The sequence below is a fragment of the Pecten maximus genome, chromosome 8 (genome assembly GCF_902652985.1).
Source record: "Pecten maximus chromosome 8, xPecMax1.1, whole genome shotgun sequence".
Taxonomy (NCBI): domain Eukaryota; kingdom Metazoa; phylum Mollusca; class Bivalvia; order Pectinida; family Pectinidae; genus Pecten; species Pecten maximus.
The window spans coordinates 40,073,651-40,090,995 of NC_047022.1; the positions used below are offsets into that span (position 1 = coordinate 40,073,651).

A 17,345-nucleotide genomic window follows, 5' to 3' on the forward strand; every position below is an offset into this window, starting at 1 on the left:
TTTTTTTCCTAAAATGACATTGATGAAGTATGGCCAGGTACATGCTTTGTAGCATATAGTAGAAACACACCTAGCCACTCAAGACACTTGTGGCTTGATTCCAGGATCTGACATAAAAAACATTTATTTTTCCTATTAGTGATATTTGACTTTTAACATGTTTTTCATTTTTTCTTGATATACAGTAAAAGGAGAGATGATATTGTAATTATAGTCATGTGAAAAAGTGGTAAAATAAACAAGAAAACTGAAGGGACCGACTCGCTTGGCAAGTACTTGTTAAATATGAATGATTCACAGTTGGCGAGTACTTGTTAAATATGGTTGACTCACTTGATGATTATGTATTTAATATGACTGACTCACTTGGTGAGCACTTGTTTAATATGGTTGACTCACTTGGCGAGTACTTGTTAAAAAAAATATGGTTGATTTACTTAGTGAGTATGTATTAGATATGACTGACTCACTTTGTGAGTACTTGTAACATGTGACTGACTAACTTTGTGAGTACTTGTTAAATGTGACTGACTAACTTAGTGAGTACTTGTAACATGTGACTGACTAACTTAGTGAGTACTTGTTAAATGTGACTGACTTTGTGAGTACTTGTTAGATGTGACTAACTTTGTGAGTACTTGTTAAATGTGACTGACATTGTGAGTACTTGTTAGATGTGACTAACTTTGTGAGTACTTGTTAAATGTGACTGACTTTGTGAGTACTTGTTAAATGTGACTGACTTTGTGAGTACTTGTTAAATGTGACTGACTTTGTGAGTACTTGTTAAATGTGACTAACTTTGTGAGTACTTGTTAGATGTGACTGACTTTGTGAGTACTTTTTAAATGTGACTAACTTTGTGAGTACTTGTTAAATGTGACTGACTTTGTGAGTACTTGTTAGATGTGACTGACTTTGTGAGTACTTTTTAAATGTGACTAACTTTGTGAGTACTTGTTAAATGTGACTGACTTTGTGAGTACTTGTTAGATGTGACTAACTTTGTGAGTACCTGTTAAATGTGACTGACATTGTGAGTACTTGTTAGATGTGACTAACTTTGTGAGTACTTGTTAGATGTGACTAACTTTGTGAGTACTTGTTAGATGTGACTGACTTTGTGAGTACTTGTTAATTGTGACCAACTTTGTGAGTACTTGTTAAATGTGACTGACTTAGTGAGTACTTGTAATATGTGACTGACTAACTTAGTGAGTACTTGCTAAATGTGACTGACTTTGTGAGTACTTGTTAAATGTGACTGACTTTGTGAGTACTTGTTAAATGTGACTAACTTTGTGAGTACTTGTTAGATGTGACTAACTTTGTGAGTACCTGTTAAATGTGACTGACTTTGTGAGTACCTGTTAGATGTGACTGACTTTGTGAGTACTTTTTAAATGTGACTAACTTTGTGAGTACTTGTTAAATGTGACTGACTTTGTGAGTACTTGTTAGATGTGACTAACTTTGTGAGTACCTGTTAAATGTGACTGACATTGTGAGTACTTGTTAGATGTGACTAACTTTGTGAGTACCTGTTAAATGTGACTGACATTGTGAGTACTTGTTAGATGTGACTAACTTTGTGAGTACTTGTTAGATGTGACTAACTTTGTGAGTACTTGTTAGATGTGACTGACTTTGTGAGTACTTGTTAATTGTGACTAACTTTGTGAGTACTTGTTAAATGTGACTGACTTTGTGAGTACTTGTTAGATGTGACTAACTTTGTGAGTACCTGTTAAATGTGACTGACATTGTGAGTACTTGTTAGATGTGACTAACTTTGTGAGTACCTGTTAAATGTGACTGACATTGTGAGTACTTGTTAGATGTGACTAACTTTGTGAGTACTTGTTAGATGTGACTAACTTTTTGAGTACTTGTTAGATGTGACTGACTTTGTGAGTACTTGTTAATTGTGACTAACTTTGTGAGTACTTGTTAAATGTGACTAACTTTGTGAGTACTTGTTAAATGTGACTGACATTGTGAGTACTTGTTAAATGTGACTGACATTGTGAGTACTTGTTAGATGTGACTAACTTTGTGAGTACCTGTTAGAAGTGACTGACTTTGTGAGTACTTGTTAATTGTGACTAACTTTGTGAGTACTTGTTAAATGTGACTAACTTTGTGAGTACTTGTTAATTGTGACTGACTTTGTGAGTACTTGTTAATTGTGACTGACTTTGTGAGTACTTGTTAAATGTGACTGACTTAGTGAGTACTTGTAATATGTGACTGACTAACTTAGTGAGTACTTGCTAAATGTGACTGACTTTGTGAGTACTTGTTAAATGTGACTGACTTTGTGAGTACTTGTTAAATGTGACTAACTTTGTGAGTACTTGTTAGATGTGACTAACTTTGTGAGTACCTGTTAAATGTGACTGACTTTGTGAGTACCTGTTAGATGTGACTGACTTTGTGAGTACTTTTTAAATGTGACTAACTTTGTGAGTACTTGTTAAATGTGACTGACTTTGTGAGTACTTGTTAGATGTGACTAACTTTGTGAGTACCTGTTAAATGTGACTGACATTGTGAGTACTTGTTAGATGTGACTAACTTTGTGAGTACCTGTTAAATGTGACTGACATTGTGAGTACTTGTTAGATGTGACTAACTTTGTGAGTACTTGTTAGATGTGACTAACTTTTTGAGTACTTGTTAGATGTGACTGACTTTGTGAGTACTTGTTAATTGTGACTAACTTTGTGAGTACTTGTTAAATGTGACTAACTTTGTGAGTACTTGTTAAATGTGACTGACATTGTGAGTACTTGTTAAATGTGACTGACATTGTGAGTACTTGTTAGATGTGACTAACTTTGTGAGTACCTGTTAGAAGTGACTGACTTTGTGAGTACTTGTTAAATGTGACTAACTTTGTGAGTACTTGTTAAATGTGACTGACATTGTGAGTACTTGTTAAATGTGACTGACATTGTGAGTACTTGTTAGATGTGACTAACTTTGTGAGTACCTGTTAGAAGTGACTGACTTTGTGAGTACTTGTTAATTGTGACTAACTTTGTGAGTACTTGTTAAATGTGACTAACTTTGTGAGTACTTGTTAATTGTGACTGACTTTGTGAGTACTTGTTAATTGTGACTGACTTTGTGAGTACTTGTTAAATGTGACTAACTTTGTGAGTACTTGTTAATTGTGACTAACTTTGTGAGTACTTGCTTAATACCTGATGAGACTATGGCTCTCTTGGTTGTTATAGGACTTGCTTGTATCGGTGAGTATTTGTTAAATGTCACAAAAACATTACCCACAATAAATTGTGGTGAATTTTGGTAAAAGTCTCCTTGTGTTGAATGTTAATGTTTCGTGCACTTGAATCTAATGTCACCTCAGAATCTCCAGCCAAAAAATACAGATGACATTTTGTATAGTATTCCTCTGAGACAAGCCATACTTGATAGCATTTGTGATATGTTGTTTTATTGTAGTGCGGGGGAGAAGACAACACAATTATTGTTGTGACCAGAGTGTGGCTTTACTTAATGAATATGCGGGAGGAGTTGATTAGTGTCTGTCAAAGGAGATTTCTACATTTCATTTTTGTGGCAATGAATGTAGAAGTGGTAAAGATAGGGGTTGGAATGAACATGATACTCACTGGTGTTGTCTTTTGTTGAACTGATCTTTGTCTAATTAGATGGCTATCAGATCCATGTTAACAGGGAGACATAAGAAAGGATAATCACAATTAATTGTTGTATATAGTTTCCTTATAATAACTGAAGAAAAAGTTTTATTATGTGCTTTAATTGTTCAGCAATTTGTGAAAAAAAGTTGTCTTGAATGTTCTGTGCTGAATTAGAATTGTTCTGAACTACTTGCTGTATTTTGATGTGGAACAGATATTGTGGTACAGGGTTTTTTTATGACACATGAAAATAATTGCATGAGATTTTCTATCCCTCACACTAACATTTGGCCTGATGTCTAGGACTACCTACAGGTAAGCCTGTACTTACTGACACATGTTCTCAACCCCTTAATACTTCATTTTCAGTGTACTTTGCTCTTACTTTCATTTTCAGTGTATTTAACATAAGCCATGACCGTAATTAAGCATTGCTGTTTAAATGTTATACATATGTTTAGTTGTGAAGGTGAGGGTTTAGACTTTAATGTACACTGATCATTGGACTTCCAACCATTCTATAATCATTACAAAGGGAAATTCATTAATATGATACAAAAAATAATGCAGAATTACTTGCTCAACATTTCTTCTGAATTTCTGACTAAATCCTCACTTGAAATATGAATCTTTGATGAATTTTGTTATCATACGTGTATGTACATGATTTATTTCAGAGATGCTGTAAAATGATGAAGATATTTGTGTGTGCGGTTATTAAATGTTAACTGTTTTAGTGTCCCTCTGGGACAACAGATTAACACATTCATGCATGTCCTTTGCATGTCCCTCAGTGGACTGCTAATAAGTCTCCCTTTGATATAGATATCCAACACAGTACAGAACAGTCACAGAGGCCCCTCAGAATATCAAAATACAAAAATGTTCCATAGAAAATATAGTATGGCCATTATAAATGAATTCCTAGATTCTCATCATGCACCCTAAATGCATGCACCCTAATTTTCTGGCTCCTCCCCATGTTTTTTATTTCTTGGGGGAAAATGGAATCCACATTGTCTTTATCGTTCTCCATATTTTACTATATATCTAAGTCTGTGTGCTGTATTTGCAATATATATTGACATGTCACAAGAGAAATACTTATGATTTCTAATGAAAATAAAACTTCCAAGGTATATATCAAAATGTCTCATTTTATTCTTTTTGGTTGGTGCTTTAAACAGTTGTTGATGCTGTAAACAGTTGTTGATGCTGTAAACAGTTGTTGATACTGTAAACAGTTGTTGATGCTGTAAACAGTTGTTGATGCTGAAAACAGTTGTTGATGCTGTAAACAGTTGTTGATACTGTAAACAGATGTTGATGCTGTAAACAGTTGTTGATGCTGTAAACAGTTGATGCTGTAAACAGTTGTTGATGCTGTAAACAGTTGTTGATGCTGTAAACAGTTGTTGATGCTGTAAACAGTTGTTGATGCTGTAAACAGTTGTTGATGCTGTAAACAGTTGATGCTGTAAACAGTTGTTGATACTGTAAACAGTTGTTGATGCTGTAAACAGTTGTTGATACTGTAAACAGTTGTTGGTGCTGTAAACAGTTGTTGATGCTGTAAACAGTTGATGCTGTAAACAGTTGTTGATGCTGTAAACAGATGTTGATGCTGTAAACAATTGTTGATGCTGTAAACGTGAAATTTTGTTTGAAAATAAAAATTGAAATTCACCCACCCCCCTCCCTCTATTCAACCCCTGATTTTGAAAGGAAGGATGAGAATCCAGTAATTAATTTACAATGGCCTATCAATGAAATTGACATTTCCCTTTTTTCAGTAATGTTAGATAATATAATGACATCAAATATAGCCTCATTTTAAAATAGCTGTTAGTTTATTAATGTTACTTAGGTAGCTGTTAAGATAGTTTGTAACTTAATTACTAGTGTATCTTGAATACTAATCACTTTATTGTTAGTTGTTTTTAAGATCTGAAATAAGTGTAACATTTCTTGTCATGTTATTGTTGCTAAAAAAATGTGAGATTATTGTGATTTTGGTGTTAAATAGTTATATATTAAACTGCTTGGTGAATTGTTAAAGTGTAACAACTAATCCAGTTTGATGATAGCCTGATTGTTGGTTGGTTATAATTACATTGTACACGAGTATCATGCTAGCTGGTAGGATTTAGTGGAGATTAACACGGAGACTCGAGGATCTTCACCACTCAATGTGTAGATATTTACGTTCATTTCACACGTGTAGGCTGGTATTAATGTGAACTATCAAGTGTATAGTCTTTACTCGCAACCTTTTAAAAGTTACTTAACTCTGCTAAGTCTATATCCACCAGCAAAGCCCTAGGTGCCCTGTTCATATGCCTGAAATGTCCTCTATTCTCTGCTATGATGATCTGCCCTTGGCCAGTAGATGCTTGATTATCTGCCCTTTGCCAATTTGAGGCACAAACATTATCAGAAAATAAAGATTCTACCCACAAAACAATTAATAATATTGTCAAAAATACCGTGGTATGTAATATGAGGGAATAAAGGCATTTATTGGGGTAAACCTTATTTAATATGTTTACACGAGTATTATTGGATTGGGATACATATTGTAGTCTTAACACATGAGGTGTACATTGTGGTCCTGATAACTGGACAACTACGTACATGATACTGGGGACTGTAGGAGTGCTGTAACAACGCTGTATAACGTCACCTCTGCATGCTTGTTTTACAGTAGCAGCTGGAGACCATTGTTAACATGTTTACTAATATGATAGCCCTGTTTTGTCTTGTTACTAATATTCAATACCAGATCCAATTCCTTGTTTCAGTTCTCAATGTAAAAAGCAGAGAAGTTCACATAAGCATAAGAGGAAGAAGAGGTAAACATGCATGTGTTTGTTTTAGTCGTGGTGTAATGAGTATATGTCTTTGTTTGCTTCTTTTTGTTTTATAGATTGTTTTATTTCAGCTTGGTAATTTCATTGTTTAATTTCTTTCTAAGAAGTATTGACCTATTCATCATTTGTATTGGTCCAATCAATGATGTCCTTACGATTAATTTATAACACAAGTTGATTGAATGAATATTTTCTAAATAATTTAATGTTTATTTTATTTTGTATACCTTAATTCTGGTCAAAAGCACCATGATTTACTCACTAGACATATACCTTTTGTTTTGCTTTGGTGTTAGATATTTGTTAGATTTTTTGCATTTTTTTTTTCATTTTTTTTTAATTTTCTAGTTGTTTTTTTTTTTCTATCTCTTTACTTTCTTTCCACTTCATATAAAAATCTTGTTCATAACTGGACCGCATCATACTGGAATAAGTACCACACTGGACCACACTGTACTGGAATAAGTACCACACTGGACCGCATCATACTGGAATAAGTACACCACTGGACCACATCATACTGGAATAAGTACCATACTGGACCACACTGTACTGGAATAAGTACCACACTGGACCGCATCATACTGGAATAAGTACCACACTGGACCACACTTTACTGGAATAAGTACCACACTGGACCGCATCATACTGGAATAAGTACACCACTGGACCACATCATACTGGAATAAGTACCATACTGGACCACACTGTACTGGAATAAGTACCACACTGGACCACACTGTACTGGAATAAGTACACCACTGTACTGGAATAAGTACCACACTGGACCGCATCATACTGGAGTCTGTACCACACTGTACCGGAGTCAGTACCACACAGTACTGGAGTCTGTACCACACCGTACTGGAGTCTGTACCACACCGTACTGGAGTCTGTACCACACTGTACTGGAGTCTGTACCACACTGTACTGGAGTCAGTACCACACTGTACTGGAGTCAGTACCACACTGTACTGGAGTCTGTACCACACTGTACTGGAGTCTGTACCACACTGTACTGGAGTCTGTACCACACTGTACTGGTGTCAGTACCACACCGTACTGGAGTCTGTACCACACCGTACTGGAGTCTGTACCACACTGTACTGGAGTCAGTACCACACTGTACTGGAGTCTGTACCACACTGTACTGGAGTCAGTACCACACTGTACTGGAGTCAGTACCACACTGTACTGGAGTCTGTACCACACTGTACTGGAGTCTGTACCACACTGTACTAGTCTGTACCACACTGTACTGGAGTCTGTACCACACTGTACTGGAGTCAGTACCACACCGTACTGGAGTCTGTACCACACTGTACTGGAGTCTGTACCACACCGTACTGGAGTCTGTACCACACCGTACTGGAGTCTGTACCACACCGTACTGGAGTCAGTACCACACTGTACTGGAGTCAGTACCACACCGTACTGGAGTCTGTACCACACTGTACTGGAGTCTGTACCACACCGTACTGGAGTCTGTACCACACTGTACTGGAGTCTGTACCACACCGTACTGGAGTCTGTACCACACTGTACTGGAGTCTGTACCACACCGTACTGGAGTCTGTACCACACTGTACTGGAGTCTGTACCACACTGTACTGGTGTCTGTACCACACTGTACTGGAGTCTGTACCACACTGTACTGGAGTCAGTACCACACCGTACTGGAGTCTGTACCACACTGTACTGGAGTCAGTACCACACTGTACTGGAGTCTGTACCACACTGTACTGGAGTCAGTACCACACTGTACTGGTGTCAGTACCACACTGTACTGGAGTCTGTACCACACTGTACTGGAGCCTGTACCACACTGTACTGGAGTCAGTACCACACTGTACTGGAGTCTGTACCACATTGTACTGGTGTCAGTACCACACTGTACTGGAGTCTGTACCACACCGTACTGGTGTCAGTACCACACTGTACTGGAGTCTGTACCACACTGTACTGGAGCCTGTACCACACCGTACCGGAGTCTGTACCACACTGTAGTGGAGTCAGTACCACACTGTACTGGAGTCAGTAACACACCGTACTGGTGTCAGTATCACACTGTACTGGAGTCTGTACCACACTGTACCGGAGTCAGTACCACACTGTACTGGTGTCTGTACCACACTGTACTGGAGTCTGTACCACACTGTACTGGAGTCTGTACCACACCTTACCTGAGTCAGTACCACACTTGACCACATAACCTTTTTTTTAACATCTGAGAAACACTTTTCAATGTGATGATAAACATCAAGGTGAAAGCTTCACTTTTAGATTTCCGTCAATAACTTACTGAAAATGTAATTGTTTATCCTCTCCTAGAATTCTCTGTAGGATATTAGTCTGACGTCACAGCAGAATGCTATGTCAATAACGGACAAGTTTTACAGCCTTCTGCCTATATGTGCTATATTTTAGTCCTCTAATTTCTCTAGAAATAGAAACAAAATTGTTTTGCTACAACACTTTGGTAGATTTAGGGGCATTGTTTTAGATACATCCTGTAGTAGGCGACACCCATCAACTTTGAGGTTTGTCTTGTATTAGTCTGTAACTCCGAGGTTTGACTTGTACAAATGTATTAGTCCGTCTGTAACTTTGAGGTTTGACTTGTATTAGTCTGTAACTTTGAGGTTTGACTTGTATTAGTCTGTAACTTTGAGGTTTGACTTGTATTAGTCTGTAACTTTGAGGTTTGACTTGTATTAGTCTGTCTGTAACTTTGAGGTTTGACTTGTATTAGTCTGTAACTTTGAGGTTTGACTTGTATTAGTCTGTAACTTTGAGGTTTGACTTGTATTAGTCTGTAACTCCGAGGTTTGACTTGTATTAGTCTGTAACTTTGAGGTTTGACTTGTATTAGTCTGAAACTTCGAGGTTTGACTTGTATTAGTCTGTCTGTTACTTTGAGGTTTGACTTGTATTAGTCTGTCTGTTACTTTGAGGTTTGACTTGTATTAGTCTGTAACTTTGAGGTTTGACTTGTAATAGTCTGTAACTCCGAGGTTTGACTTGTATTAGTCTGTAACTCCGAGGTTTGACTTGTATTAGTCTGTAACTTTGAGGTTTGACTTGTATTAGTCTGTCTGTAACTCCGAGGTTTGACTTGTATTAGTCTGTCTGTAACTTTGAGGTTTGACTTGTATTAGTCTCTTACTTTGAGGTTTGACTTGTATTAGTCTGTAACTTTGAGGTTTGACTTGTATTAGTCTGTCTGTAACTTTGAGGTTTGACTTGTATTAGTCTGAAACTTTGAGGTTTGACTTGTATTAGTCTCTTACTTTGAGGTTTGACTTGTATTAGTCTGTAACTCCGAGGTTTGACTTGTATTAGTCTGTCTGTAACTTTGAGGTTTGACTTGTATTAGTCTGAAACTTTGAGGTTTGACTTGTATTAGTCTCTTACTTTGAGGTTTGACTTGTATTAGTCTGTCTGTAACTCCGAGGTTTGACTTGTATTAGTCCGTCTGTAACTTTGAGGTTTGACTTGTATTAGTCTGTCTGTAACTCCGAGGTTTGACTTGTATTAGTCCGTCTGTAACTTTGATGTTTGACTTGTATTAGTCTGTCTGTAACTTTGATGTTTGACTTGTATTAGTCTGTCTGTAACTTTGATGTTTGACTTGTATTAGTCTGTAACTTTGATGTTTGACTTGTATTAGTCTGTAACTTTGAGGTTTGACTTGTATTAGTCTGTAACTTTGAGGTTTGACTTGTATTAGTCTGTAACTTTGATGTTTGACTTGTATTAGTCTGTCTGTAACTTTGATGTTTGACTTGTATTAGTCTGTAACTTTGATGTTTGACTTGTATTAGTCTGTAACTTTGAGGTTTGACTTGTATTAGTCTGTAACTTTGAGGTTTGACTTGTATTAGTCTGTAACTTTGATGTTTGACTTGTATTAGTCTGTCTGTAACTTTGATGTTTGACTTGTATTAGTCTGTAACTTTGAGGTTTGACTTGTATTAGTCTGTAACTTTGAGGTTTGACTTGTATTAGTCTGTAACTTTGAGGTTTGACTTGTATTAGTCTGTAACTTTGAGGTTTGACTTGTATTAGTCTGTAACTTTGAGGTTTGACTTGTATTAGTCTGTAACTCTGAGGTTTGACTTGTATTAGTCTGTTTGTAACTTTGAGGTTTGACTTGTATTAGTCTGTCTGTAACTTTGAGGTTTGACTTGTATAAGTCTGTAACTTTGAGGTTTGACTTGTATTAGTCTGAAACTTTGAGGTTTGACTTGTATTAGTCTGAAACTTTGAGGTTTGACTTGTATTAGTCTGTAACTTTGAGGTTTGACTTGTATTAGTCTGAAACTTTGAGGTTTGACTTGTATTAGTCTGTTACTTTGAGGTTTGACTTGTATTAGTCTGTCTGTTACTTTGAGGTTTGACTTGTATTAGTCTGTAACTCCGAGGTTTGACTTGTATTAGTCTGTCTGTAACTTTGAGGTTTGACTTGTATTAGTCTGTAACTTTGAGGTTTGACTTGTATTAGTCCGTCTGTAACTTTGAGGTTTGACTTGTATTAGTCTGTAACTCCGAGGTTTGACTTGTATTAGTCTGTAACTTTGAGGTTTGACTTGTATTAGTCTGTAACTTTGAGGTTTGACTTGTATTAGTCTGTAACTTTGAGGTTTGACTTGTATTAGTCTGTAACTTTGAGGTTTGACTTGTATTAGTCTGCCTGTAACTTTGAGGTTTGACTTGTATTAGTCTGTAACTTTGAGGTTTGACTTGTATTAGTCTGTAACTTTGAGGTTTGACTTGTATTAGTCTGTAACTCCGAGGTTTGACTTGTATTAGTCTGTAACTTTGAGGTTTGACTTGTATTAGTCTGTAACTTTGAGGTTTGACTTGTATTAGTCTGTAACTTTGAGGTTTGACTTGTATTAGTCTGTAACTCCGAGGTTTGACTTGTATTAGTCTGTCTGTAACTTTGAGGTTTGACTTGTATTAGTCTGTAACTTTGAGGTTTGACTTGTATTAGTCTGTAACTCCGAGGTTTGACTTGTATTAGTCTGTAACTTTGAGGTTTGACTTGTATTAGTCTGTAACTTTGATGTTTGACTTGTATTAGTCTGTAACTCCGAGGTTTGACTTGTATTAGTCTGTAACTCCGAGGTTTGACTTGTATTAGTCTGTAACTCCGAGGTTTGACTTGTATTAGTCCGTCTGTAACTTTGAGGTTTGACTTGTATTAGTCTGTAACTTTGAGGTTTGACTTGTATTAGTCTGTAACTTTGAGGTTTGACTTGTATTAGTCTGTAAATTTGAGGTTTGACTTGTATTAGTCTGTAACTTTGAGGTTTGACTTGTAATAGTCTGTAACTTTGAGGTTTGACTTGTATTAGTCTGTAACTTTGAGGTTTGACTTGTATTAATCCACCTGTAACTTTGATTTTGACTTGTATCTGTCCACCATCCATGATAGTTACTTCACTACAACCAGGGAGAGATGGACCTCCGTGTTGTCAGAAGCACCACACTATCAGGTTCCAACTGGTGACATTTCTATCTGGTGTTTATAACGAGGAGAAATCCTCAGAATTTAATCAAGCTGTCAACTACACAGAACATAAAAGTTGGAAGAGGTTGATAAATTGTCTGACCTGCTCATGTTTGCTGATAGAGTTTGATAGATGGTTTAGTCTGTGGCCCTACTACTTGACAAATGGTTCGGTTTTATCAGAAAAGAGGGTAACTATTTTGTAATTAAAAAAGACTCTGTCACATTAAACATCACAATATAACAACAGGTCCACATGGATAGAGCTGTGTAATAAAGGCATGTCACACCTAGGTGATTTGGTTCTCAAGAGCTGGAGTGGGAACACAGGAATTGGTACTAGTATGGTAGCACAGTGGTATCACATTGCTCAAAATGGTAGTTCCTTGTCAGAACATGCTCAAATATATCTGCTAACAGAGCAAACAATGGTACTACAATGGTACAATGGTACTACAATGGTACAATGGTACAATGGTACTACAATGGTACTACAATGGTACTACATTGGTACTACAATGGTACTACATTGGTACTACAATGGTACTACAATGGTACAATGGTAAAACATTGGTACAATGGTACAATGGTAATACATTGGTACAATGGTACAATGGTACTACAATGGTACTACAATGGTACAATGGGAAAACATTGGTACAATGGTACAATGGTAATACATTGGTACAATGGTACAATGGTACTACAATGGTAATACATTGGTACAATGGTATTACAATGGTACAATGGTACTACAATGGTACAATGATGGTACAATGGTACAATGGTAAAACATTGGTACAATGGTACAATGGTAATACATTGGTACAAAGGTACAATGGTAATACAATGGTACTACAATGGTACTACAATGGTACTACAATGGTACAATGGTACTAATGGTACAATGGTACTACAATGGTAATACAATGGTAAAATGGTAATACAATGGTAATACAATGGTACAATGATGGTACATTGGTAATACAATGGTACAATGGTACTACAATGGTACTACAATGGTAATACAATGGTACAATGGTAATACATTGGTACAATGGTACAATGGTACTACAATGGTAATACATTGGTACAATGGTATTACAATGGTACAATGGTACAATGATGGTACAATGGTACAATGGTACTACAATGGTACAATGGTAAAACATTGGTACAATGGTACAATGGTAATACATTGGTACAAAGGTACAATGGTAATACAATGGTACTACAATGGTACAATGGTACTACAATGGTACTACAATGGTACTACAATGGTACAATGGTACTAATGGTACAATGGTACTACAATGGTACAATGGTACAATGGTACTACAATGGTAATACAATGGTAAAATGGTAATACAATGGTAATACAATGGTACAATGATTGTACATTGGTAATACAATGGTAATACAATGGTACAATGGTACTACAATGGTACATTGGTAATACAATGGTACAATGGTACTACAATGGTACATTGGTAATACAATGGTACTACAAAGGTAATACAAAGGTAATACAAAGGTAATACAGGCACTACAATGGTAATACAATGGTACAATGGTACTACAATGGTACTACAAAGGTAATACAATGGTACTACAATGGTACTACAAAGGTAATACAATGGTAATACAGGCACTAGAATAGAAGTACAGGTGAAGTACAAAGGCAGTACAACAATACTACAACAGCATTAAACTTACATACAGATCTTCAATAAAAGGAAATAAAACATAAGGTACATTGTGGGATACCAAAAGAAAAAGGAAAGCAACATCTGGAGACACCAAATACAAAGATAAACAACATAAAAGATTGTATGGGACTTTACATGAGGCGATGCTGTGATTAGTCTTCTACATTGTAATTATGTTGAGGGCATGGAGATTTCAGCTCATGTACTAAATTACGTTCAAAGATTCAGTTAAAATATCAAATCTGTACTTTACCTTCAAATGTGACATGTCTGACTTTAAACAAGATAATTAACCCTCACAATGATCCAAATTAATTCAATCTGCTAAATTATCTTAAACATTGTGTCTGATTGATATTGAAAGTTTGGACAATTACAGAATTAGTACCCGGAAAATAGGAAACACAAGGGAGCTCACCCTCATTCTGTGACAGTTTTTACAACATTGTGACATTAACCTCTCGGCCAGCATTTCTGTAACATGAGGGACTAAGGTACACATCACCTGTAATTTCAGATTTTAAGTTGTCAATCTTGAAGCTTTCATATAGCAGTAAATTCTCAGCGTAATGTCACAATCGCAATATTATATTGGACTTTACAAACCCCTGTGGAGTCTTGATGAAATGGGAGGAAGCATTCTTGACAAGTGATAAACATTGAGTGAGTGATCGAGTGCACTGTTGGATATTTTTTACCTCATATGGACGAGCACAACACTTGGATTGTACCATTATCAGAATCATCAGGAATCAGTGCTAGGGGACACCTTCACACTGTGGTCAGCACATTCTAAGATCACTGCCACAATCCTTGGGAATGTGAAACAAATTGAATCCCTAATACTATGATAAGCAGATCCTCAGATCACTGCCATAACCCTCAGGAATCATACCATGGTCCTCGGATCACTGACACGACCATCAGGAGTGTGAACTCTACTGAAACGTTCATACCATGATCAGCAGATCATTGACACGACCATCAGGAGTGTGAACTCTACTGAAACGTTCATACCATGATCAGCAGATCATTGACACGACCATCAGGAGTGTGAACTCTACTGAAACGTTCATACCATGATCAGCAGATCACCGACATGATACTGGAGATTGTGAACCATAACAAATCCATCACACCGCCGATCCTGGGACCACTGCCAGGATCATCGGGATGGTGAACCGAAGTGAATCCATTATTGCTCTAAATATGGTATCACAGCAATATCGTTACAGTATTTTTTGTCTATTGTTACAGTATTTTTGTCTATTGTTACAGTACTTTTTTCTATTGTTACAGTACTTTTTTCTATTGTTACAGTACTTTTGTCTATTGTTCCAGTACTTTTGTCTATTGTTACAGTATTTTTGTCTATTGTTACAGTACTTTTGTCTATTGTTACAGTATTTTTGTCTATTGTTACAGTACTTTTGTCTATTGTTACAGTATTTTTGTCTATTGTTACAGTACTTTTGTCTATTGTTACAGTATTTTTGTCCTGTCATGTTGGGTTGTGATTTTGTGACGTCATTCATACATTTATTCAGCCTAATCACTCTCTGTAACATATAATGTGACATTTTTTTCATTTGGCTTGTTTCCTTTTTAAATCATCAATTATAGCCTATATGTTGTGACAAGTCTATCTTTTTTTCATAAACTATTGCCATTGTTATTTTGCTGATATCTTCATTTTATAAACTGTCCACGAACATCTTTTATCTTCGGAATGTTATGTTTTATGTTGGTGTATTGTTTTAATCATTTATTTGCTAATTTCAGCCAAGGGACTGGTTGTTGCGCATGTCATTATTGTGTTATCTCTACTCTACTTGTTGTATTATCAGGAAAGTGAGCGTTTTTTTCCTGGCACAGCGTCTGTCCTTTATCGCCTGCTTCTGATTAATAAACAAATATAATTTGTAACATACTTAAAATAAAGGTAAATTATTGCTCTATCCAGGCTATAGAGGTTAAAGATATTTGTAACATCTTTTTATATACAAGACATCTCAGATAATAATATTTAGTTTAAAGCATGCTGAAGGTGAAGGATTATAAAGTTCAAATGAATAGCATTCAACCCTTTATAGGTCAGAGGTGTCAAATTTCATTCAAATCTTAAACAATGACTAATTAGTGGTACTTTCAGAATGATGCAGAAGTAAGATAAAACTTCAGGGAAGGCCGACAGTATTAATTGTTAGCTTCTCAAGTAAATGTAATCTTTACCCAGTCGAAACAACACAGATATAAGATGCTTTTTTTGTTTTAAATGAAAAGCAGGTGTCAATACAGGACCAATGGGCCCCTTGTTCCTAAAAACGCTGCATTCATATACAATCCTGCGTAAGAGCTCCCCGTCAGTTGTATAAGTTATATGTTTAACTAGATACACTATTAATATATTTGGATTAGAAGGTTCCACTCTCCAAAGTGTCCGTAGTCAGTGATTAGTACTAAAAGCCTGTAGTCTACATGACTTCATAGGAATGATGTCCTACCTAAGGAAATGTTATAACAGTGAAGTAGTGCTGATTTGCAATTCACTGCAAAAGATTAATGTGAGTCTATTATATATTACCAGGCACCGATTTATTGTAGATAGGTATTCTGATTTCTATTGTTATGCTGTCATGAATTGAGCCGATTCCTAATAGTATGAGGCCAGGGTATAAAGATGGAATTTTGATTTAGATTATTCCTTCTGTAACTGTGCAACACTTGCAGCATACATAGATTTGCATCTTATTTGTGTCCATGAATCATCCTTATGTGACTAGGGAGTTGATGGACACAAATCATTTTGTACAAAAAGTGGAATTGGTATACAATTATAATTTTAACACAGGCTTTAAGGAGCACAATTATCAACATGTGTGAACTAGTTCTTTTTTTCTTTTTTTAATTCGATTAACTTTGTATTTCACATGAAAAGTGAAAGTGAAAGTTAAGTGAATGATTGTACTCTGAACATCTATTTCTATTTTCTTTCTGATATATATATACCTACACACATTGTATTAATCCTGTTGTTCATTACTTTAACCATATCATACACTATCCTGTGAATCTCTCAACTCTACATTTAATATTTACATTAGATCTTACATAAAAATGGAAATAATAAGAATCATCAATAATAATGTATTTAATATTTACAAGGGAATTGTATTTAATAATTAGAAGGGAAAATTCTATTTAATAATTACAAGGGAAAATTCCATCTAATAATTACAAGGGTAAATTGTATTTAATAATTACAAGGACAAATTGTTTTTAATAATTACAAGGGAAAATTGTATTTAATAATTACAAGGACAAATTGTATTTGATAATTACAAGGGAAAAATCTAGTAAATAATTACAAGGGAAAATTGTATTTAATAATTACAAGAGAAAATTCTATTTAATAATTACAAGGGAAAATTCCATCTAATAATTACAAGGGTAAATTGTATTTAATAATTACAAGGACAAATTGTTTTTAATAATTACAAGGGAAAATTGTATTTAATAATTACAAGGACAAATTGTATTTGATAATTACAAGGGAAAAATCTAGTAAATAATTACAAGG

At 35.6% G+C, this 17,345-nt stretch overlaps 1 protein-coding gene across 5 annotated transcripts in view; it reads left to right on the forward strand.

Moving 5' to 3' along the window:
* LOC117333495 (serine/arginine repetitive matrix protein 2-like) overlaps window positions 1-17,345 on the forward strand; it is a 266,971-nt gene that overhangs the window by 157,713 nt on the left and 91,913 nt on the right. For all 5 annotated transcript variants that reach the window (XR_004533912.1, XM_033892810.1, XM_033892811.1 and 2 more), the window contains one exon: window positions 6,473-6,523. Coding sequence is in view for 4 of the 5 variants with exons in the window: in XM_033892810.1 (XP_033748701.1) it covers window positions 6,473-6,523 (51 nt within the window). In the remaining variant the exon portion in view is untranslated. The remainder of the gene's footprint in view (window positions 1-6,472; window positions 6,524-17,345) is intronic.